The sequence below is a fragment of the Desmodus rotundus genome, chromosome 6, assembly GCF_022682495.2.
Source record: "Desmodus rotundus isolate HL8 chromosome 6, HLdesRot8A.1, whole genome shotgun sequence".
NCBI classification, from domain to species: domain Eukaryota; kingdom Metazoa; phylum Chordata; class Mammalia; order Chiroptera; family Phyllostomidae; genus Desmodus; species Desmodus rotundus.
The window spans coordinates 111994826-112019324 of record NC_071392.1 but is presented as its reverse complement, the minus strand read 5'-3'; the positions used below and the strand labels follow the sequence as shown (position 1 = coordinate 112019324).

General features: G+C 50.6%; 1 protein-coding gene across 6 annotated transcripts in view; it reads right to left on the bottom strand.

The window, feature by feature from the left end:
- The window catches only part of LOC112303728 (fer-1-like protein 4), a 31168-nt gene that overhangs the window by 3399 nt on the left and 3270 nt on the right, over positions 1-24499 (bottom strand). For 3 of the 6 annotated variants that reach the window (XM_053927325.1, XM_053927329.1, XM_053927330.2), the window contains exons 8-39: positions 24085-24145; positions 23831-23962; positions 23498-23560; positions 23335-23419; positions 22955-23195; positions 22655-22838; positions 22381-22567; positions 21447-21805; positions 20948-21056; positions 20585-20756; positions 20368-20488; positions 19829-19929; positions 14659-14746; positions 14465-14581; positions 13740-13892; positions 12851-13004; positions 12597-12721; positions 12041-12175; positions 11757-11930; positions 11188-11304; positions 10946-11107; positions 8299-8494; positions 8102-8159; positions 7881-8013; positions 7208-7250; positions 7013-7113; positions 6799-6936; positions 6581-6697; positions 2028-2155; positions 1669-1839; positions 1091-1245; positions 356-516 (exon numbers count right to left, since the gene is read on the bottom strand). In XM_053927325.1, coding sequence (XP_053783300.1) covers positions 356-516; positions 1091-1245; positions 1669-1839; positions 2028-2155; positions 6581-6697; positions 6799-6936; positions 7013-7113; positions 7208-7250; positions 7881-8013; positions 8102-8159; positions 8299-8494; positions 10946-11107; positions 11188-11304; positions 11757-11930; positions 12041-12175; positions 12597-12721; positions 12851-13004; positions 13740-13892; positions 14465-14581; positions 14659-14746; positions 19829-19929; positions 20368-20488; positions 20585-20756; positions 20948-21056; positions 21447-21805; positions 22381-22567; positions 22655-22838; positions 22955-23195; positions 23335-23419; positions 23498-23560; positions 23831-23962; positions 24085-24145 — 4441 coding nt within the window. Of the gene's footprint in view, positions 1-355; positions 517-1090; positions 1246-1668; positions 1840-2027; positions 2156-6580; positions 6698-6798; positions 6937-7012; positions 7114-7207; positions 7251-7880; positions 8014-8100; positions 8160-8298; positions 8495-10945; positions 11108-11187; positions 11305-11756; positions 11931-12040; positions 12176-12596; positions 12722-12850; positions 13005-13739; positions 13893-14464; positions 14582-14658; positions 14747-19828; positions 19930-20367; positions 20489-20584; positions 20757-20947; positions 21057-21446; positions 21806-22380; positions 22568-22654; positions 22839-22954; positions 23196-23334; positions 23420-23497; positions 23561-23830; positions 23963-24084; positions 24146-24499 lie in introns of all 6 variants that reach the window. The other 3 variants (XM_053927326.1, XM_053927327.1, XM_053927328.1) reach the window with 3 other exon arrangements.

Here is a 24499-nt window from a genome sequence, read left to right as displayed (position 1 = left end):
GATTAGATTAGGGGATCAGGGATGAGGCCCCAGGAATGGAAGGTCGAGAACCAAAGTAAGGCCTGGTGCTCTCAAGGTCCAGATCCTAGAGACCTGAGGTCAGGTGGGGAGTGCCAAGTATGAATGAGCCTTGGTGGCCCAGGGGTGGGAATCCTTCAGGACCAGAGTCTGGGATGGGGGTAGGAGGTCCAAGACTAGAGTGGGGATGATAGGGACCAAGATTGGGACCCAAAATTGGAAGCAGAAATGTAGTGCCCAGGTGGGGTTCTTGGGGAATAGGCATCCTCGGGGCCCAGGGTCCAGGGCCAGCTGGGAATCCTGGGGTTCTGGGGTTGGGTGCTGAGCCTTCCCTCACCTGCAACAGCCCCGGGCTGCGGGGATGGTAGAGGGGCCGCGTTTCTACATGCTCAGGTACCAGCTGAATCCCAAGACCTGGCATCTGGTGCCAGCGCCGCAGCACAAGCAATGCCTGGGCCTCCTCAGAGACCTCACTTGCCACTTTGGGCCCCCCACTACCTGCAACAAGAGGAATGTGGTCCCAGGTCCCATACAGCTCCCAACTCTCCTCCCTTCTTCCCCTCGCACTTCAACAGAAGCTCTAAGCTGAGGCGGCTGCTGCGGTGGACCAAGTCCACGGGCTGGGAGGGCAAGCCCACAAAGCGCAGAGTGGGGGCATGCTGCTATAACAACGTCTGCCGGTGAAAAGCCGGCAGTCAGGGCGACAGTGGGGTTGGAGGGGCTGCAGCCTTTGCACAGGCACTGTTTAGACACAGACCACCAGCCGTTTATGAGAGCGGGGCTCAATTCCACAAGCATGTTCTGTTGTACGGGACCCCCTATGAGCCACCCTGTGTTCTGGGAATGTGATTAACTATGGCTCTGAGGAGTCCAATCTGGCTCTTTGGGGATCTCACGCTCACCAATAAAGACCATTTTCTCCCCACCATCCAAGAACCTTATCCTTACTCAGCCAAACTCACCTCCTCTGTTTGCAGAAAAAGACAGGCTCTTTGGGGAGCACACTAGATTGGGCCCCCCTTGTTCTACCGTCTTGCTCCCTATGGACTGTCCAGCAGAAAGGGGTTGGTACCTGGAAGCAGGGTGTCAGGCGGTGTCAGAAAGACCTTGCTGCCCACCTTGACAGCTCTGGCTCGGTATTCAGGGGCAGGGAGGCCACAGCGTTCGCACAGCCCCGCCAGGATCTGTGAAGGCCGAAACGCATCACGCCAGGCATTGTACCCATCCCTGCAGGCAGAAAAGGAATATGCCTCATTGGGGCCAGTAATGGACACAGCTGGACACAGGGGCAGAGATGGGGACCCCTGAAGTCATGGGATCCAGGTTCATAACCCTGATGGAAGAGAGCTCAGTCATCACTTAGGGTAACTGTGGAAGTAAAAAATGTATACCAGGTGCTCCTGGGAAGGAGATACTGATATAACTACCTCCGTTTTGCAGATGAGGAGACTAAGGCTTAGAGAGAAAAAGTGACTCATAAGTTACAGGATCCCAATTCCCAAGTCCAGCTCTGGACCACTAAGCTCTAACTTCTTGGTCACGGAGGGTCCCCATCTATGAAATCAAGGGACCTGGAGGCATTAATGGAAATGTGCTCTTGGATGTCTTTGTAAGACTAAGAATGGCTCCTGGGGGCCCTGTCCAACTCACGTGTCATACTGGGAGGCCAGCCCACAGTTCGCCCTGTGGTGGCTATAGAATCTGTTTTCCAGGTCAATGTGGGTCTCCCCAATGAGGTCGTCAGAACCCACGAGGTCGTGATCAAACACAGCCACGGTCAGCTCTGGCTCAGCAGGCAGAGAGACGCTGAGCTCCAGGACCCTGGCCAGGAGGGAGAATGGCTGAGGACACCTTCGTGCCCCAGGAGGTGGTCTTATGTGGGCAGGGGCTTCAGGGGTCTCAGAAGCCTCTGTCCGTTGCCCCACCACCAGCACATAAGCTGCCTGAGCAAGAGCCGGACCACAGGGCCCAACGGCAATGGTGTCTCGAAAGCCCCGGCCCAGCCTCACTCTCCAAAGATGGGGTTCAGCTGCTTGGGGATGTAGCGCTCCTTGGTGTCCTGCCGCTCCCGGCCAGCGCTCACCACCACGTAGGGGTCTGCTTTGCCGTTGGGGTCTGCGGGAGCCAGGTTGGTAGCCTAGGGGGACAGCATGGAATGGAACTGAGAGAAATGTCATTGTCATAACCCAAGGTTACTGTTGCTGAACCTAATCTTAGATTGAGCGTAAGCAGGAAGTTACCAAGGACAGAGCTCCCACTACCAGGAGTTAACTAGAGGTTGTACCAAGTGACTTTTATTCTCTGTGAAATTAATTGTGAAATACTTAAGACATATAAATCAGTATAACAAAAATATAATGAAACAAAGTATGTGGGGAAATGTTTAAGGGCTTATTATTCAACTTATAACTTTCCATACTGTTTGACTTTTGTTTTTTACAAAGAGCATAGTTCACTCTTAAAATTAAGGATTTTAACTAAATAAAAGAATAATACAATGAGCATATGTGCCTGGCTTAGTCAATAAGATACTACCAACAAATGGAAGCCCCTGAATTCCCTTACCTGAGTTAATTCCCTTTCCATCACTGGCGTAGCCAGACCCCTTTACCGAGGGTTTATCACTCACACACACACACACACACACATACAAATAGTAAAAATACTTTTACTACATGTACATGGATTCCTAAGCAACAGGTAATGCCACGTGGTATGTTTTTAAGCTGTATGTATTACACTTACTTTTACTGTTTTGATAATTACATAATTTAGTAAATGCATAATGTGCATAAATTATTGAAGGGTAATTTATGTACAGTAATACAGTTTCAGTAGTTTTTACACTCTACCTGTAATGCATGGGAGTTCCAGATGCTCCACATTTTTATCAACACTTGGTATTGTCCATCTGTTTTACTTTAGCCATTGCAGTGTATGTGAATTTGCAGCTCATTGTGCTTTTCCTTTGCATTTCCCCGCTGACAAAGCATGTTGAGTATCTTTGCATGTGCTTCTTGGCCTTACGTCGACTTTCTTTAGTGAAGTGACTGTGCACACCTTTTGCTCTACCTCTGAGTTTTTCATTTTAAATATTACTCTTTTAATTTCTAAAAATTCTATCTGGTCCTTCAAATTCATTGTTTATTTTTAATAGCCTCTGCTCCTTGTTCATTTTCAATTCATTCTTTTAGTTCTTTAAACATTTCATATATAGGTATTTTGTATTCCCTGTCTAGTTACTCCAATATCAAGGACCCTGAGGATCTGAATCTATTGTGATCTTTGCTACTCCTATTCTGGGTGGCTTGTTTCTTTGTCGTCTGGTACTTTTAATCCAGACTCACATCTGGTTGAACTCACCCTAAACTGCAGGTGCGGTCTGCCAGAGAGGGCTTGCTTTCACTTCTGCCAGTTTCCTGAGCAAACCACTAACTTGCACCACGTTAAATTAACCCCCCCCAGCTGAGGTTCTGAGGATCACTCAGATGGTGGGAACTCAGACCCAGAACTGCATTAGAGCCAGCTTGTGCACATGAATGCTAATTGGTGGTTTTTCCCCCTCTCACCAGTGCCAAGGTTAAGTCAGGCAAGTTTCCTTCGTATCCCACCTGCCTTGCAGGTTCCTGTTTTTGTTCGTCCTTACGCTGAGGGTATAGCTTTTGGGGCTCCACTTCACATGAGGCCTTTCACTCACACTCCTCTCCTGGGGTAACCCCCAGCTCTACCCTCCGTCCTCACTAGCTGTCAACCTTCTACAGGGAAGCTGCGGCCCACAAGGTCAACAGCCAGTTACTGTTGAGTGAAAGCCAGCTTGAGCGCTCGCTTATCTCCCTAGGTTCCTGTATTAACTATACTCTTACTTTATGTATTCTTGATGCTCCAGTATCTGGGGCCTTACTGACCCTGGGGAGGCTGCCCCTCTCAGGGCTAGCTAACTCCTAGAGTTAGCAAACAAGGTACCTGCCAGAGCACCTTTTACCTGCAAACTAACCAATCCAGAACCCATCCTCTGACCCACTTCCTTTATCTCGTTCTTATACTCCAGGAAGTAATGATATTCCTCCGCCCTCATGATCTCCAGAACTAGGCACCAGACGACCAGAGACAGCCCTTCCACCCCAGAACCTGCAGGGACTATACAAACTAGTCAATTCTAGCCAAAGCTGTTTACCCCGGCGTTGCCTTGCCTTTCCTGCGGAAACCACAATAAAGACTCCGGCCCTGACATTCCCCTCTGGACTGACCCTGGTGCTTCCCGCAGTGGCCCTGGTGATGCAGCACAGCCCCGTCCCCTACCCTGGGAACAGAGACAGACTCTCTTCTCAAAGGCAAACCATCTTCCAATCCCTCGGCCTCACCATACACGGATAAAAGCAAAATCCTGGGTAGATTTTAAAACAGTTCCTGCTTTTACTTTGATTTTTTTTTCCTCTGAAATCCCTTACTTTCTAAGAAGCTCAGCACTGCATTTTTAACAATGCTTTCAAAGTTCCACCCAGCATTTTTAGCTTTCAGTGAGCACTGAGGGCTTTAACCCTCAGGGTGCGCCCTTCCCCTTGGAGAACAGACTCTGCCGCCCTAGTGATGCCCTCCCCCTTCCCTGGCGCACACGACTTCCTCTGCACAGCTCCCGGAAGCTCTTCCAGCCTTGCTGGTGGTTTGCAGTTTTAAGGAGCATCCTGATTTCACCATCATTGAAAGCTGGGGTTTTTGTTTGTTCTTTCTTCTCTTTGTTTGGGATGATCTCCAGGAAGACAAAGGGGAAATGCCCCACTGGTGTCACGTTGCACAAGCTGGGAATCATCCCACTTGCTTACTTCATCCAAATTTATGTTGGCAGATTTATCCTCACTGATACATGTTTCTGTAGGTAGTTCAATTTAACTGTAGTATTTGAACGGACTTGGCAGGCATAATTAACTGTTGTTCCTCTGAGCCCCTATTCTCAGGACTGCAGAGATTACTAAAAGCATCCCCCGTGCAGGTGTTTTAGGAACTTAAACAAACAGGACATACCAGACTGGAGAGCCTGGACCCTGAATGCGAACATAAATCTCATCAAAACAAACTGAAGCCCGTACCATCGGCCAGAAACCTCCCGATTTACAGCTAATGGCCATGACTGCCCAGCTGCATCCCCTCCCCCAGTTAGGGGTGTGAGGGGCAACCACACATTGATGTTTCTCTCCCTCCCTTCCCCCTCTCTAAAAATAAATAGTCTTCTATTTTCGGAAATTTTATTTGATTATTTTCAAGACTTCCAAGTCACTTTTGATAGCCTCCTGTTCCCTGCTAGTAAAATATTTTAAACAGTTGTTTTACATTCCTAATATTTGACAATTCTAACATCAAAGCCATTAGAGGTTTATTTCTCCTTTGTGGGGTTTTTTTTTCCTGACAATTTTTCCTAATAGATTGTTTTCTTATATATTTTATAATTTGGGACTTTGTAAATTTGGTTATCCAAATCTATGGAACGTGTGAGGCCTGATTGGGGACCACTTAAGGCAATCTTCTCAGCTTGGAGTTTTCTGGACGAAATTGATAATATCAATTCGAGTCTTAAATCAATGTGAGGCTAGAACTCGAACAATAAATTCTCAGGGAAGACACTTCCCTCTATTCCCCTCAGGGGGAACGGAGGCTGAAACAGACCTTACAGGCTCCTCTCCCAGTGAGTGGGCCTCCCAGCGCCACCTTCACTGAGAGCAGAGCCCTTCCTGGGTGCTGCTTCCTGTGAGGTCTTGGCTGTGGCTCCCACCTTGGATAGGCTAGGAGAACCCACGGCTTGGGGACCAGATGTGGACAAAGCCTCTTGAGACAAACTGAGCTTCAGGGCTTGCGATTCCTGTTGCTTCTTCATCTACGGCCCATTGAGAATTCCCTTTCTTAAGAGCTTAGCATTTACTCAAAAGATTGTTGACCTAGTATTTCCAGGTATGTTGTATCGGGAAGTTACCTCAGACCATCTGGTCTGCCGGAAGCAGAAGGTCAAGATGACTGCTATTATGTCTTTATGCACTGAGATTCTTAGATTTGAGTAGAACAGTGCCATGGGACACGTTTTAAAATTACATTTTAGTCAGAATCCCTATATTTAAACCGGATAAAAGTACAGCATCTGTTCTGGTGCTGGGAGTGAAGGGGCAGAGCAAACCCCCCCACTCCTCTCGTTCCCCGTGGGGCCGTTAGGGGAACTTCAGGGCCCTGCTGAGTGCTGCGTGGGGCCTGCAGCAGTGGAAGGACCTGTACAAAGGTATGTGACGCCAACCCATCACGAATCTTGGAATTCAGGGCTGTGCTCTTCCTGGAATTACACACCCCATTCTATGGGACTAGAACTGTGAACAAGGAGGCAGGAGACCTCAGCTCTAAAGTCTGGTGCTGCCCTGAGTAAGCTTTGGGACCCTGGGGAGTCTCTTACCATTGTGCCTAAGATTCCCCACCTGAAAATGAAGAAGGTGGGCCCTGATCCCTGAGACTTCCTCCAGATCCTTCAGTCTGTGGGTTTCATGTATGTTCCCTTTGCTGGAGGTGTGCCGGGCTGATGGATACTCACCTTTACCACATACACTCTGACCAAGAGCTTGATGGGCCGGTTCTGTGGGATCCCGCGGGAGATTTGGGGCCCAGAGAATGACACTGCTTCTGATTCAGGGTAAATGAGGAAGGAGCCCTGGAGTGGAGGGAGGACAGACAGGCCCTGGTAAGAGAATCTTCCTCCCACATCCCCACCTGTGCTCCCTGGTCCCCACTTCGTTCCCTCCTCAAACACACCTTAAACTTGCCCACCAGGTGCCCGGACCCTTCTTCCTCTCCATCTGCATCCTGACCCCCTTGCCCTCGATACAGGGGAAACACATTCAGCCAGTCTTCAAAGTGGTTAAACTCTTCCTCCAGGGAGCTGTTGTAGATCTGAAAGGCAAGGGCCTTGGTGATGGCCCAATGTCCGAAATCCAAGCAGAATCCCCTCTCCCCAACACGCAGTCACCTTCAGAGTGGCAATTGCTTTTTTCAGGGACATGGAGCCTTTGACTTCAGCCTCACCCTGGTCTTGGGCTTCCCCATCCGCGGAAGTGAGGTTGACCCCATCTGGGAACAGAGAATGCCCCAGTTAGAAATACTGGTGGGAGGGGGTTGGGGGGGGTGGCAGAGAGAACAAGAGTAAGAAAGCCAAATTGCTTACCTAAATCCCCAGGATCATCCATTTCATCCTCATCAAAGTTGGACTGAAACCAAAGGTCAGGTCAGAGATTCTTCCCCAACCCTCACCTTCTTAATCTACCCTTTTTCTGAGATAGGCAGCTGAGAAACTTTAGTTCAGGTTCCCCCTGGGTAAGCTACTTGCATTTTCGAGGCTTTAGTTTAGCATGGAGTCCTGTGCTGGCTAAGACAGTAACCCCAGCTATCTGTGTCCACGGAACAACTTGAAATGGGGCTACTAGTCCAAACTCAGATGTGCTGCAAATGTAAAATGCACACCAGGTTTTAAAGGCTTTGTATAGCACAATAATGTAAAATATCTCATCATTAATTTTCATAATAGTTACTTCTTAAAATGATTTTTACATGTTAGGTTAAATAAACTATGTTATTAGAATTAATTTCACCTGTTTCCTTTTATTTTTTTTAAGGAGGCTCCTACAAAAGTTAAAATTACACGTGTGGCTCACATGGTATTTCTGTTGGACAACACAGCTCTAGATAATGGAGTTAAGAATCCCGAGACTCTAGAACTGAAGATGAGAAAAGATGGCTGTAATGAAGAGTTGTGAGCTCCATATTCGAAGAGATCCTTCCTCTTGCCCTTTACCCTCCTCTGCCTCCAGCCCCCGCCCCAGGACCCTCTCTGCCTCCACCTGCCCCTGGAGCTCCTGCAGCGATGCGTAGTACTTGGACCACCAGTCGAGCTCTTCAGGATCTGGGATGTGCTCCTCCAGCTGTGGGCCTCGGGCCAGAAGGCCTCTCAGGGGGAGCTTCTTCAGAGGAGCCCGAGGAAGAGAGAATTCAGCACTCTTAACTCAGTGCCATCCCTAGCCCTGCCAAGCCCTCCTCCGCACATCTTCCATAACCCATCACCTTCAGGAGCCGTCCAGGCATCCCTGCTTCAACCAATGATGGATCCAGGGACTTCCGTCCTGGGAGAGCGGAAATGAGACCAGGAGGGCAGGCGAGTAAAAGTCAGACTCCATGCCCCACCAGAGGGTCTCCGGGAGCCACCTCAGCCTGGAACCAGAGGGGCTTTGGCCTGGTGGCCCCTGAGAGAAAGGCCTTTACCTTCAAGTTCCTTGGGCACCAAGTCCCCTGTCTCCTCTTCTCCTTCCTCCTCGGGGGGATCCTCCTGATCCCGGAATGTAAATCGCATCATGTGGGGGACAACGTGGGAACCCACAAGCACTGTGCGGCCAAAGGCCCGGCGTTCAATCACTAGGATACTGAGCGGGGGTTGCAGGTAGGGCTGCTCTGGCAAGTCCTAGGGGTGGAGAGAGAGGACCTGTGTCTCTGAAGACCTGGGGAGGTGGGAGAGGCAGCGGCAGAGACAGATGCAAAACCCTATATTTAAACCTGCATTCTTAGCCCAGCTCTGCCACAGCCTTATTGCCTCAGCTGGTAAGTCACTGACTTCTAATTCTGTTTCCCCGCTAAAAAAGAGACACAATCCTGGGGTTGAAAGACTGTTGTATCAAATGACATAATGGGTACAAAAGGATTTTGTAACCTACATAGTGCTGTCAAAAACATAAGGTGCTTTTTCTTGCATTATTATGTAAAGAACCAATGCTCCTTAAAAAAAGAGAGAGAGAGAACCAATGCTCAATTTGCTAATATAAATTTAGAACCCTAAAAATATGTATCCCCTTTAACCCACGAATTCCACATCTATCAAGGAATCATAAGGGAGGGAAGCAATAATCATAATACTGTATTGCTGGGCTTATTTTACATATATATGACAATTATGGCATGAAGGAGGGCGGAAGAAATGGAGCTATAATGGAGAAAAGTTTCTATATTTTACTGTACCTAAATTAACATTAATCTTAAGTGTATTGTAAAAAGTCAGCATATTGTAATCCCCAGAGCAACAACTAAGTAAAAGTCAACAAAGGAGTTAAAGTAGTATACTAATAACTATCTATTTAATACCAAGGAAGGTAGTAAAGGAGGAACAAAACCACGAGACAAATAGAAAACAAATTGCAAAATCATAGATGTAAACCCAACCATCTAAAAAATAACATCAGATGTGACTGTTAAATACTTCGATCAAAGTGCAGAGATTGTCAACTGGATTTTTTTTTTAAAGATGCAGATTACATGCTGTCCCAAGAGACATTCTTTAGAAAGACACCTGTAGGTTGAAAGTAAAAGGATGGCAAAGATGCGTGCAGACAGTGACCACAGAGAACTGGCATAGCTACACTATCAGACAAAACAGGGATTAAGACAAGAAAATTTTACTGGAGAGAAAGAGGGACATTATAATGACAAACAGGTTAATTCATCAGGAAGGTAACAACTATAAACTTATATGCACCTAGCGACAGAACCCTCAACTACAAGAGGTAAAAAGCGACAAAAGTAATTCAACAATAATAGTTGGAGACCTCAGTGCCACTCCCAATAGTGGGTAGAACAACTGGAGAGAAAAATCAGCAGGAAGGCTTACATAACCCTATCAGCCAACTTGACCTCGTTGACCTCTGCAGAGCACTCCACTCAACAGAAGAAACCACCTGTTTCTTCAAGTACACAGCGGAGAAAGGGGTTTCCCATGAAATGGGAAACGAAAGGAAACGGCCCCTGGAAGTTCAATGAGCAAAGTGCTTTCAGTTTCATCATCTCATGGCATGATGAGGTTTTCAAACGGAAAACTCCTGCACGTGGAACAGAATCAGGAAACTGCAACGGGCTCTTTGTTGTTGCTGCTGTTGCCTCCTTGCAGCCTGGTACCACTGTGCTTGCCCTAGTCACCCCCCAGCCAGTTTCCGCACTTCTCAGTTTACAAAGCCCTTCACCAACATCCTGTCTCTCACCCGCTCCTCACAGCCCCCCTGCAAAGAAGGCATTTGGTGTTTTCTTCAATTTTTTTTTCTTTTGTACCTGCTACTCCCTTTTACAAATAAACAAAACACTGGAAGCTCAGATAAGACAAGTGATTTAACGAGCTCCTAAGTGACATTGCCAGAACTGGACTCCAAAGTCCGGATGATAGTAATTGTAAATGACACAAAGAATGTACTTTTCTTCTCAGCCCCTGGTGCCTCAGAGATAGATAGGTTCCTTTAGACTCGTGCTTCCTGACACTTGGCTAACCCACTCATCCCACAGAGCCAAGGGGGCACCACAAGTTCATGGATTTATAGAGGCATCAGCAAACTGTAGCCTATACGCCAAATCCGTCCCAGTTTTTGTAAATAAAGTTTTATTGGAACACAGTCATTTTCATTCATTTACTGGTTGTCTATGAATGTTTGCATGATACAATGACAGAGTTGAGTAATTGCAAACTTTAAAGCTCTGTGGCTAGCCCTGGCTGCTGTGGTTCAGTGGACTGAGTGCCGGCCTGCAAACCACAAGGTCACGGGTTTGATTCCCAGTCAGAGCACACGCCTGGTTTGCAGGCCAGGTCTCCCCACTGCCGGCCTGTGAGAGGCAACCGATCACGTATCTCTCGCACATCGGTGTTTCTCTCCCTCTCTTTCTCCCTCCTTCCCCTCTCTCTAAAAATAAATAAAATCTTTTTTAAAAATAATAAAACTATGTGGCTCACTGAGCCAAAAATACTTACTGGCTGGTTGACCCTTTATAGACAGTTCGGTGACCCCTGGATGAAACTGAGATAACCAGCCTGGAATTCAACATCCTGCTGTCCTCTCTCACTTCCCAGCCCAGCACCCTTGCCCCCCCCTCATGCCCTCACCACTGTCAGATGCCTGACGAGCTCAGTGAAATTGGGGCTCTCACGGTAACTGGCCAGGACCTCAGACTCCACACGTCGCCCAGCCACCTCCAGCACAACCTGGGGCTGCTCCACCTCAAAGAGATGCACACGGCCGAGTCCCCTCAGACCCCAGAACAGCACCTAGGGTCGGGAAGTGGGAGACTCAGGCGCCTGCCCCTGACAGAGGGGCACCCAGGTGTGGGGGAAGTAGGGAGAGCTACCTCCACACGGAACTCCCTGAGCACCGGGCGCACAGTGGGCGGCAGAGACAGGCGTTTGGAGAGGGGCTCAACCAGGGGTGTCAGGTCCTGGGGCTCCACATCACTGGGCACTGAGGGCTGCAGGGGGCAAGAGGTCAGAGGTCAAAGAAGAATCAGGCCAAAGGAGGGAAATCCAGGGCTCTGGAAAGAAAAATAAAGAGTTGCTGGTGAAATATAAATCCAGAGGGCCTGGGCAAGGCTGGGTTGGCGGGAGGGGGTTGTCTAGGAAACAGCCAGGTACAGGAACGCTGGGCAGGTGTCTGAGGCATGAGGATCAACCCACAGCCTGGGTTCTTTGGGGTTGGAGGCCTGGCAAGGTGAACAGGGTAGGTCTACTTTCAGTGTTCCCTGGAGTCAGGAGGTCCAACGAGGTGACCCCAGGACAGATCTGCAGCCTGGATTCTCTTGGGGCCTAGGGACTCGGGCAACCCTGGTACACACCCATGTTCTATATTCCCCGGGGCTGGACAACCTGACAGAATAACAAGAGGAATCCACAGCTCATGCCAGCTAGGCCGCGGCACTCTGACCTCAAGCTGGCCACTGTAGTCCAGTTCAATGAGTTCAAAGGTGGCGATGAGCTCTCCAGCTGCCCGGCACCCCTTCCTCAGGGGGAAGAATTGTAGCTCAGGGCGCTGGTAAGGGTCCTCCAGCAGCTTCACCCTTGGAGCAGCCAGTGCCCTGCCCAGGAACACCGGGGGGCCCTGCAGGGAGCAGGCCAGTGAGAACAAAAGCAGTAGAGGAACTAGAGGAGGGGGCATCAAGACAAGGAGTGGGGGTGCCTGGGGCCCAGGGGTGCCCAGGCCACACTCACAAACTTGTTGTGGTCGAAGACATTGATGATCACTAACGGCGGCTCCTGCAGCAGGTGATCCCTCCTCCCGTCCACGATCAGCTGGTCGAACACCAGGAGCTCCTCCCACAGGGGACTCAGCGTCTGCTCCAGGACCTGGGGGCCATGAGGGGAAGGAGGCAATGGTAGGCGTCAGAAAAGGCTCCCAATACATCCCAGGTGAGCACGGCTGCGCCAAAGTAGTACTTTAAGTGACTGTTTATCACAAAAGGCTGAGAATGTGAGGAAGATGAAAGCGACCTTCAGACTGGTGTTGAGCCTGCCCTTCCAGCCCTGGTCTCTCCTTACGAATCTGCCACCCTCAGAGCTTGTCTTCAAGTCCACCCCAGAAAACTACTCCTCACCCCTAGGGCCCTCCAGTTCTACACCACCCTGTAAATTAGGGCAGCCCAATCCAGTATTCTGGCCTGAAAACCCAGGATGGGAAGAGAGATTTAGGGCCTGGGGAAGAAAGCTCATCACCCACAAACCTTGTCTCCCAACACCCTTCCCCCCACACCCTCAGCCCAGGCCTCACCCGTGTGGTCTGGCACTGGGTAGAAATGAGGACTCGAGCAAAGGGGTCTGAGAGCCCGCTGTCATCTGCTGCCAGCACACCTCGGGCCTGGTACAAGTGAGCCCGGAGCTGGAAGTAGCTGAAGTCTGGGGTGGGGGGAAGGAAAGGACTATGTTTGCTCAAGAGACCACTGGAGTCCCTGACCCAGGCCCCACCGAAACCCCACGGAGCATCTAGCCCCACACTTGGGCCCGCTGGTCACCCCCAGCACCCACCATCCCGGAGCAGGCTGCGGGGCAGCCCGGTGGAGGGCTCAGGCAGCAGCTCAGTGGGGAGCTCTGAGGTGCAGGCCTTGGCTTGCTTGCCAAGCCCCAGCCACAGGAAGAGCTCCAGCTTGGCACAGACCTCCCCAGGGGCTGCCCCAGGTGCCTGTTGTGGAGAAGCGGCATGTTAGGGTCCAGTTCTTATTACCCCAGCGAGACCATCAGCCCTGCTCCCCTGGGGAATGCCCCTAGTCTCTGTACCACCAAGCTGCACCCCAGCGCCCTAATCCAAAAAGCATTCCCCATGCCCCACCTTTAGACCCCACTTTATGCTGTGTCCTCAATACCCCATTTCCCCGATATCCCTATTCCTCCTGGCCCAACACTGTCACTCCCTCCACCCCAAACCCCATTGCACAAAACCACATTCCGAGCTCTGCCCTCCCACACCCCACACTCACTCTCTCTGTCCTCTCCTCCCCAACACATTTAGACTCCCTGCCCCTTATCCCCATGGTCACAGCTCCTCACCACTAGCGATCCCTGTGGTTATCTTTTGCAGGGACACCTCCCCTAGAAATATTTTGCTCCAAACCAGCTGTACTTTTAAGGAACTAATTAATCACTCTCCCATTTTCATTACCCGGCCCGTCTGTCAGGGCCTCATCAGCCAAAGGGCCAGTGCGGCCCAGAGCTGACAACAGTTGGGGTCTATCTCACGTCAAAGCTGGCCTGGGCAAAGCATCCTATCCTCTCCGGATAATTGAAAAGAGTTTGGGTATACTTTTTAAAATAATTAAAAATTAAAAAAAAATAAAATGTTCTAATTTTTTAAAATATTAAATACAAGCCTCCCCCCCCTGCTCCAGAACGCAGCACCCTCGCCCCCAGCTCCACTCACTGTAAGCAGCAAACTCTGGATCTTCCCACAGTGCTGGCCTCGTTCTTCCTCATCCACAGAGCAGAGCACGTCCCGGGCTGGGATCCGGGCCCAGGCCACCCGGCGCCGCCCGCTGAACATGCAGACCAGCACGTCAGGGAGGGGTGGCTGGGGCTGCAGGCAGAGAACTGGGTCACCCAGGTGGATTCAGAGCCGAGACGACCTGTTCCCACAGCTTCCACTGGATGGACAGACCAAATATCCATCTCCAGCTGGAATTACCCATCTTTCAACTCTGTGTCCTTTTCCCATTAGACCTTTGTGGCTTGAAGATAGCAGCACACAGGCGGCAGAAAGCAATAAACATAAAAGAAAAGTTATATGCAATACTTGATCCAAACTTTCTGGAAATATATGTTATTTTAACCTCTACTGTTCTTTTATACAAAAATCCAGGCATATAATAAAAATGTATAAAGCTTAGGAAAAGAAGGAAATCTGACCCATGGTCAAGAGAGAAAATAATCATTAGAAACAGGCCCCATAGTTAACCCGAATGTTGGGCTTATTAGACATGGATGTTAGAAGAATTGTAATAAAAACACTAAAGCATTTAGTGGGAAAAGTACACAGAGTTAAAAGATAGACAATTTCAGCAAACATATGAAAACTGGAACTGAACAGGCATCTGAAAAGCATAGGGGAAAGGGCATTTGGGGGGGAGAGATTGGTGGGTGAGGCATTACCTCTTGCGCCAGGAAGCGCAATTTTGCCAGCAGCTTCTTGGCCACTGCCACCTTCTCTTGCACGTTGCCCCGTTTTAGGCCCCGTAGAAGGCACAGTCCTTGCTTTGCCAATAGGTTCTGGAAGGGCAAGAAGAGGATGTGAGTGGAGGGGCCCTGCTGGGTGCCCGAGACCCCCCTTCCCAGAGGCCCCGTACCAGGCTATGCACCAGCAGTTTCCCTCGGCACCTGTCCAGGGCGTTGGGCCGGATCATTGTTCGGTGCCCAGCACCGTGGCAAAACTGTCTGCAGTGAGTAGAAGGGGACGTGACAGGTGGGAGTCAAAGGAGGGGACACTGACCCTTAGGGCCACTTCCCTCAGGGCTGGAGGCCCACACTCAGATTCCCAACAGCCTCTCTCAGACTTGTTCTCAAAGAGGGGCTCTTCCTCAGCCAAGGAGGGCTTCTGTATTCGGACCATTCCCAAATTCTTTGAGGTTTGCCTCAACTTCGAGCCCCAGAACTCTTTAGTATTAAACAATCTACTACCCTGGCTACGGAAAGTGTGGCCCAGGACCAAGAGCAAGGTATCACCTAGTTAGAGATGCAGAATCTCAGCCTACCACACACTTGCTGCCATAATCCACGCGTTTACACCCTGTGGGATCCACATGCACATTAAAAGCTCAGATGGGTTGGGTTTGACATTTCCAACAAATGGACCCGAGATAGCTCAACCGTTACCTGCCCAAACCAAGCGCAAGAGTTCCAATGACTATGCCCCCCATTTAAAAATCCTGCTTTACCCCAAAACTTTGGAGTCATTCATCACTGCTCTTTCTCTCACATTCCACATTAGTCCATCAGCCCACAGTTTAGGCTCTGCCTTCAAATATATCCAGAATCTGATCACTTTTCTCCTTTTCCAGGACTGGTCTAGTCCAAGCCACCACCCTTTCTCACCTAGGATTATGGCAGTAAACTCCCAGCTCCCACTACTTCCACTCTCGCCTCCTCTCCTGCAGAATATTCTCATACAGCAACCACAGTGATCATTTCAACGTTCTCCAGACCATTCCACTCCTCTCCAGAGGTTTCTCATCTCAGAAGAAAAAACAAAATTTTTTAAATGGCCTAAATGTCTCTGTATGATCTGAGTGACTTTATCTCCCTGGCCACATCCAACACTACTCTCCCCTCGTGCACAAGCCCACTGGCCTTTTTGCTCCTCTGTGAATACACCAAGCCCATTACCACCTTAGAGGCTTTTTTTTTTAATTTAAATATTTTATTTTCAGAGAGGGGAAGGAGGGAGAGAGAGAGGGAAAGAAACATCGATGTGTGAGAGAAACATCGATTGGTTGCCTCTCACATGCCCCCAACTGGGGACCTGGTCCACAAGCCAGGCATGTGCCCCGACTGGGAATCAAACAGCAGCCTTTTGGTCCACAGGCTGGTGGTGCTCAACCCACTGAACCACACCAGCTAGGGCAACCTTAGGTATTTTGTGTTAGCAGCTCCATCTGCTAGAATGTTCTGCCCTTAGATCTTTGCATGCTCACTTCCCTTCTTCATTCAGGTCTCTGCTCAAATGTTACCTCCCCACAAGCCTTCCCTGGTCATCTAGTCTAAAAAGCCCCTCTACTCTCTCTGTCCTCATACTCTGCCTCCCCTGTCTCTCTAAACAGAAAATGAGGCAGGGCCACGACTTCATTTTGGTCACCATTGTATCCTCAGGTCCTGCTTCCTAACAGATGCTTGAAAAATTTTGTTGGGTAAAGTAAAATGATTTTGGAGGCATGATATTTTGGGCCTTTTTTGACCCCCAATGATTTAAGACTTTATTATGAATTTTTTCAAAAATATATAAAATAAAGGACTCTAAGGATTTTTTTCTCTGAGAGCAAAGAGGGATCCAGAAACCTAGGAACATTTGCTATTGATTGAAAATTGGCAGAAGAATCAAATCTTGACAAGATTTGGATCCACAAAATTGGATTCAGAGAAATTGGATCTGGTAGAAATAATAGCCACAAAAGAAAACCACATTGGCCAAAGCTATAAATAGTGAGATATGATAGGGACAAATCTTTCACTGAAATTTCCCTACTCAAGAATAATCTCAGTAATAAAATAACTTCCGTAAAGTACAAGTGGAAATAATTTAGTTGCACTATATAGGAAATCAAGCATGGAATTAAATTGGGTTTGGAGATATAGAGAATGGAGACAGAGAAGAGGACCTTACAATAAAGTCCTGGGATATACAAGCAAGGCCTGTCCAGAAAAAGTCCAGCCATTGTTAATATAACAAGAACAGTTTGCACAACATCATGTAACCTGGCAGCCAAGTAGAGTGGACTAGAATGTGCACACGTGAACAATAAGGACTGCACTCTACTAGTCAGTGGGGGCGGTGGACACTGTTGAGTGAGCATGTGTACCGTGTGGCTGTCGCATTCAAAATGACTAAGCGAGTAGAGCAACAAACCTGCATCAAATTTTGTGTTAAGCACTGGTTGGTGTGGCTCAGTGGATTGAGCACCGGCCTGCAAACTGAAAGGTCACCGGTTCGATCCTGGTCAGGGCACATGCCTGGGTTGCAGGCCAGGTCCCCAGTTGGGGGTGTGCAAGAGGCAACTAGTCGATGTATCTCTTGCACAGTGATGTTTCTCTCCCTCTCTATCTCCCTCCCTTCCTATCTCTCTAAAAATAAACAGATAAAATCTTTAAAAAAATAAAAAAGAACTTAGCCCTGGCTGATGTGGCTCAGCAGATTGAACACCAGCCTGAGAACCAAAGAGTCGCTGGTTCAATTCCTGGGCACATTCCTGGGTTCAGGCCAGGGCCCCTGTGTGGTGCACATGAGAGGCAACCACACATTGATGTTTCACTCTCTCTCTTTCTCCTTCCCTTCCCCTCTCTCTAAAAATACATAAATAGATAAATCTTTAAAAATAAAAAGAACTTAGATTTTTTTAAAAATTGTATTAAGTGTGAATATTCCTCCACGGAAACTATTCAGATGATTCGCAAGGCCACAACTATGGGCAACTGGTGATTGGCAGCTTCATCACGACAGCACACCCACTCATAAATCACGTCTCATGCAGTTTTTTGGTGAAATATCAAATCACCCACGTGACTCAGCGCCCCTACAGCCTAGATTTGGCACCCTGTGACTTCTGGCTTTTCCCAAAACTAAAATCACCTTTGAAAGGGAAGAGATTTCACAGCATCAATGAGATTCAGGAAAATTCAATGGGGCAGCTAATTGTGATTGGCAGAACTGTGCGAGGTCTCAAGGTACCTGCTTTGAAGGGGACTGAGGCATCATTGTCCTATGTGCAATGTTTCTTGTATCTTCTTCAATAAAGGCCTCTATTTTTCATAGCCCGTGGCTGGATATTTTCTGGACACACCTCATTGTATACATGGATGTTTGGAACATTTAGAGGTCACGAAGACAGGGAGCCAGCAAAACTGATGGAAAGAAATGGCTAGGGAAGCAGAGGGAAAACCAGGGGCATGAAAACAACAGCAGAGATTTCCAAGAAGGAGGGGGGATCTACTGTGTCCACTGACACTGAAAGATTAAGTTGAAGACAGAAAAGCGACCACCTACGACCAGGTCCTTGGCTGAGTCTTCCTCTTCCACACTTCCTCTAAACGCTGGAGCTCTCCAGGTCCTCAAAGTTTTCTCTTCTCTGCTCCCTAGATGATCTTATCCAGTTCCATCTACATATTTATAGCTCCCAATTTTTCATTTCCAGCCTGGAGATCTCCACAGAACTCAACTCACATAGCTAACTGCCTAGCGGTCACGTCCACTTACAAGTCTAATGGACATTTACCTCAAAGTTAACACGCCCAAAAGTGAGCTTCTGGCATTCCCTTCAATCCAGTCAGACCTTCTCTTATTTTCCATAGCTCAGTAAATAGCACCATCTACACAGTTGTGCGAGCCAACATCTCAGGAGTCACCCATGACTCTTCTTTGCATGTTTTCCTCATCCCCTACCAGTTAGCAAGTCCCAACGTGTCACCTCCAAAGTCCAAAATTGCTCTTGAATCCATTGATGTCACTCCATGTCCACTGCACCACCCTAGATACAGTTCCTCATCAGTCGCCTGGATTTTTGCAATGCCCTCTTTAATAATCTCTCGGCTTCCTCTCTTACATCATCCCTCCCCCAGGGATACTTTTTAAGGATAAGTTAGAGCATATTCCTTCTCTTTTCAAAACCTTTTGTGGCTCTCTCTCTCACTCAGAGAAGAAGCCAATGGCCTACGAGGCTCCCCCATAACTGTCTCACCATCATCCTCTGCACGCCCACCCTGTGCACCCTCCAGTCTCATCTGCTCACTCTGCTGCAGTCACACTGGTTCTCACTCTTCCTCAAGCACACCAGGCATGCGTCATCTCAGGGCCTTAGCACATGCCGTCCCTTCAGCCTGGGGCTGCCTTACTCACATGCTTTGCTCCTTCATCTTCATGTCAACTTCATAGTGGCCACCCATTGCCACCCTTTTTAAAATTTCAACATTTCTCTCTAATATTTCCTTCCTTTATTTATTTTCTCCCTAACACGTATCATTATCACGCCTCTTCCATTTCTACCGTTTCGTTTGCATGTGTTTTATTCTGTGTCCCCATCCAGCCTCCACCCCCCCACTGCCACCAAAATAATTAACTCCAACTTTTGTGGGCAAGAATGCCTTTTCACTGCTATTCTTGTGCCTAAAACAGTGTCTAACACAGCAAGTGCCATAAGTATTTATTAAAGAAATGGATTAATAACTTTTTTTGAGAAGAGGGTCAGAAAAACACTGAAATACTTGGAGAAGGTTATGGAATTGCGGTCAGTGAAGGTCAAAGATGGAAATGACTAGGACAAGCTTATGTGGTTACATAACGACCTGGTCACTAGGGACCGCTTGAGTAATTCCTCCCGTAGGAGAGAGGAGATGACATCAAGGTCACAGCTGTGGCCAGGGGAGCAAGGGCACTTCCTGCGCTGTAGCAGGAAGGAAATACAGCTGACGGATGCAGAAACTGGCAAAGGTAGTGGGCTGGATGGAGGAAGGTGAGGCTCCTATTTTATCTATGAAGCTGGAGAAGAGGTCATTAGCTGGAACCAGTATGGAGGAAAGGAGCAGGGGACGTTAGAGGAGAGTGGGAAAGGCCTAAGATTCTAGGAGCACCCCAAACGAAGTTTATTGGAGGGGACTGGCCCAACCCCCAATAATTTCCACCAAGCTCCCTCCATATGGACAATCATCTCCTTCTCATTCTTCTGTAAAGCTATGTAAAGGCAGTTTCCATTCGCCCTTGAGTCCAAACAGCCACCACTTTGGAGTTGGCACAGAGACAGGCTCTCAGCTCACCTGCTCCCAGCCACCAGCTCCTCCAACGCCTGCTTCAGTCGTGTGCAGGCGCCAGGCCCTGGCCTGCGCTGCAGACTCTCAACCTCCTGGAGCCCCTGGTCCTGCATAACAGAGCAGGAGGGTCAGAGTCACAAGGGTCTCAGACTCCAACCTGGTTTAGACCACACACAAATGCAAGGACCCGGCCCACTCACCACAGCACCTGTTGGCCCCGCCCACCTTTGGCTCCAAGGGGTTGGTGGATCCGTTTTTCTAGCGCCCCACTGACTCCACGCCTCTGGGGCCAGAGCCAACCAGTAGTTTTACCTTTGCTAGTCCCTTTCTGGGTCCAACAATTTTGGATCCCTGTCCCCCCACAATTCTGGCCTCCTCAGTACACCCAGGGGCTGCGCTCTTTGGCCCTCTGGGCTTGCCCCAAATAGGTGCTAGCTCCCTGGTGCTTCCCATTTAGCCCAGATCCAGAGCTCCCTTCAAAACTGCGGTCTCCTGCCTGCGCAAGTGTCCCAGCCCCTCCTTGTGGGCGCCCGCTTCACTCTCACCAGCCTCTCAGCCACTTTCCACACACAGTTACTGCTCCGCAGGCGCCACGTGTGATCTTCCCAGCGGCTCCACACGTGCACACACGGCTTGCGGTGACGTAGGGGCAGGCAGAGGTATGGCCTGGGTGGGGCGGAGAAGAGCAGAGGCTGTGAGGAGGCAGTCCTGGGCCGCTGGGGGCCTCCCAAAACCTTCCCTCTAGCCACCAGGAGCACTTACCCACTGCCGTCCACGGGTTCAGGCCGCTGAGCAGGGGTTCCCAGCTCCTCCTCCACCAGCCTGGCTCCCACTTCCGACTCCAGCAGAGGCTGAGCTTCCCTCTCTGTGCCCTCCGTTCCCTCCCTGGTCCTGGACCCTCGGCCCAATTGCTCCTCCTGGCGTCCTGCCTGACCTGCCCAGAGCAGCAAGGGTCAGTAGGCACCAGGCTGAGAGTCTGACCCCTCCCTCAGCCTCCTCTCCCTCAATAGAAGTCAGAGTCCACCCCTTGCTGAGGTTAACCATTCCTTCCAGGGGCCGTAAGTCTGGAACAAGAGTGACCAGCCTCAGCCCCATGACCCTCAGGGGTTGGGCTAGGCCACGCACCAATGGAGATCTCAAAGCTGATGGGCTGGGAGGCCATGGCGGGGTCAATCATGGTGGCCTCGAAGAGTACACCAAAAAGCAGGAAATCTTCACAGGGTGCCAGGGCATTCTGAGAAAGGCAGGTCAGACTGGAGTCAGTCCCGCTCCCCCACATTACAGCCCAGACGAGGCTTGGCTGAAGTCCCCCACAGAAAGATATTGTGATCAAGGCCCTAAAAATGTCACCGAGGTATCCTACCTCCCTCTCTGACCCTTGCAGCCCAACCCACTGGGGCAGGGCCTGGTTCTCTCTAGCCCTTCTCTAATTAATCAGGCCCACTTCCTCCACAAGTGTATGTACACAACAGCACATACGTACACACACTGTAGTCTTCACCTGGGCCCCTAAATTGAGACACCCCCACACACCCTGATCCCGGCTTTCACGCCTTGGAGCCAGTTACAGGCACGCACCAGAGCTAGGGGTGATCCTGCTCCTTGGCTAAACCCCAGCCCCCACCTCTGGCAGCGGCAGCAACTCCTCCACCTCCACCTCCATGGAACCAGGAATCTCAGGTGCACCAGCGCTGGAACTGGCAGCCAGGTGCTGCTGAATCCCTGTTGGTGTCTGGCCCTGCCTGGCTTTCTTCTTTTTTCCCATGAGCTTGGACAACCTGGACCTGTGTGGGGCCTGGAGAGGCTCAGGTTCAGCTCTGCCTTCCAGCACCTCCATGGACACAGCCACCAGCAGGCGGCCGCGGAACCAAATGCCCTGGCCAAGGCCTTCGTTGAGACTTTGAAGACCATCCCGGAGTCCCTCACTGGGAGGCGAGCCATAGAGAGGCACCCAGGCCGGACCGAAGGTGGGGTTAAACCCCGCTGTGGGGGACAAGAACAGTGTTTTGCGGGAAACATGGGGCGGGTGGACTCTAAGTCGGTCTATGCACTACACCCTTATTTCCTGCAAAGTTTGGGGTGGAGGGTCAGATCGGGCCTCTGGGAGGGAAGTCTGCACACAGCTACGGACCACCAACTAGGATCACTTCTAAACCAGCTCAGCTCCGAAGGCGCTGCGGACAGTTGGTATCTAAGCTCGGAGCCCAAACTGGAGAGGTGGAGTCAGTATGGGGGCGGAGCTACAGGTGATCAGTTAGGGGCTGGGGTAAATGCATAATGTGGACTGGGCTTGTTTCTGTACGTGTAAATCTGTAGGGAGCACAGGTCTGGAGTGGTTACTGGATACACAGCTGTAGTTATATTTCTGTCAACAGGGCCAAACCGAGGGTGGGCTTTGTACTCTGGGAGAGATAGGTGAGTCTCCGAAGGGAGGAGCACAATTTGTCCTGTGGGGTGGACCTGGCTTTCTAAGCAGAGGATGGGGTTTGCCGTCAGGGGCGGGACCAGGCCAGGCAAGTTCCAGGTGAAGGCGGCGCCTGGAAGCCAGAGGCGCTCACCCGCGCGGCCGGGGTGTGAGATCTGCCGCAGGTCCAGCACGTGCGTGGCGAGGGCCACATCTACCAGGGGCGCATCGTCCCTCAGCTGCAAACGAAGGCTGCGTGTCAGTGGCGGGAAGAGCTCCACGAAGCTCAGCTGTTCATTCCACTCGGGCGCCTCGGCTTCTTCACACACCGACGTCTCACCCTGATCGCAGAGACAAGGACAGGTGGAGAGGGGTCAGCGCGGGATCAGGGCCCGAGCCTCCGCCAGGTGAGGACAGGAGGAACTTACCTGCTGGCCCAGGAAAGACACGCGCACATAGGGATCCACGAGGACGCGCTGGTCGTGCAGGGCGCGGGCGAGACTGCCCAGCAGCCCCCGGCGCAGCGCGGGCAGCCCCTCAGCACGGTACACGCGCACGCGCAGCCGCGCCCACGGCCTCTCTGCCCGCACCCGGCGGGGCAGCAGCAGGTTCCTAGGGGAGGTGGGCAATGAGGGACTGAGAAGCCGGAATCTCAGTCCCTCAGCCTCCTTGCGTCCTGGAGGCCATACCCCGTCTTACTCTCCCCTCCCCACATCACCCCTGCTCACTTCTCGATGTCTGAACTCTGCCCTGGGCCCGGGGGTGGCAGCGGAGGGGACAGATTCCCGCGCGCCCTCACGGACAAAGTGACCTTGACGAAGCCTTTGGTCCCAGCGTGGGTGTCCCGGGGGTCGTGCAGCGGAGCCCATTTCTGGTAGAAGTAGCCATCTGAGGGCGGAGGGGTGGGCCAGGGGTCAAGGGAGACCAGCGAGATGCGTGGGGCGCTTATCCGAATAACAGGGTTCATAGCTGGCTCAATAGGGAGGGGCGAGAGTGCGTGGAGGAGGTCAGCCTTCGGAAGAGATTGCCATCTGACAAGGATCAGTGCCCAGAGGGTTAGCTTCCCTTGTCCTTGCAGATTAGTCTCAGTGAGGGACAGGATCAGTACCTGGATGGTCGAAGATAATGCCCAGGTCCATCCTGAAGGTGCCGATGCGGGTGGCCATAAAAGGGAGGGTCTGCGAATGGAAAGCCTGGGGGAAGTGGCATTAGCCCTGGAGCTTCCCCACGCCCCTGGCCTGACAGCAGCCTCTCACCCCAGCCCCCCTCACCGTAATCTCCAGCAGCAAGTCTTGGAGGTGAAGTCGGGTCTCGTGAAATTCGAACAAGAAGTACTGGATCGAAGCGGGGAAACAAGAAAGGTGAAAGAACGTTATATATGGAGGATTCGCACCAGCTGCGCTCTGCCTCTTGAAAGAAAATGCCCTACTTAACCACCCCACCTTCTATGGTGCCTCTTTGCCCCCTTTCCCTCCCAGAGCCCATTAGACTTCAGGCCTGTCACTTGGTTCAAATCCGCCTAGGCTGCGCTACCTCTACAGATAGTTCTTTATTATGAGTTCTGCCCATTCTCTTAGACCTCCCTCCATCTTGGTGACACCCACCTCATTGTAGAAAGGGCAGTTGGTCCCCCGCTGTGTGGCGGTCACCCGGCGCTGTCCCCCAACACACACAACCACATAGGGGTTAATGTTGACTCCCACCAGCTTCTGGGCCTCCAGCACTGTGACCCCCACCTGAAGGGTGTGGAAGGAAGAAAAAAGGAAGCCAAGCCTGCCAAGGAGTAGAGGGGATAACCTCCTGCGATGGAGGGTAGGTGGTATTCTCCAAGGGTTAAGGCCTGGAGAGAGAGGGGTACCTGGAAGTCCTGGGCTCTGGACACCTGGAAGTGATCCCTTCGGGCTAGGCCCCGGGCTCGGCTGCGGGAAGGGTTAAGGTCAGGGATCACTGCACTTCCCACACCGCACCTACAGTCTTGCTTAATGCTTCAGATGTGATCTCCTGTCCTCTGAACTTTTGGATTCTGAGTCCTTCTGGTCTTGTCATACCCCCATCTCACCCTACACCCAGAATTTGACACATTCCTGGAGGCCTAAAGCCATTCATTCATTCAACAAAGATTTATGGAGCACCTACTATGTGCCAGCACTCTTCTAGGCACTGAAGTGACCAAAAGAAACAAACTCCTTGCCCTCATCAGGTTTTCATCACCTACCTGGCTTCCATAAGTGGTGTGTGAGCCAGTGCAGCTGTATGTGTGTCTGTGTGGCAGT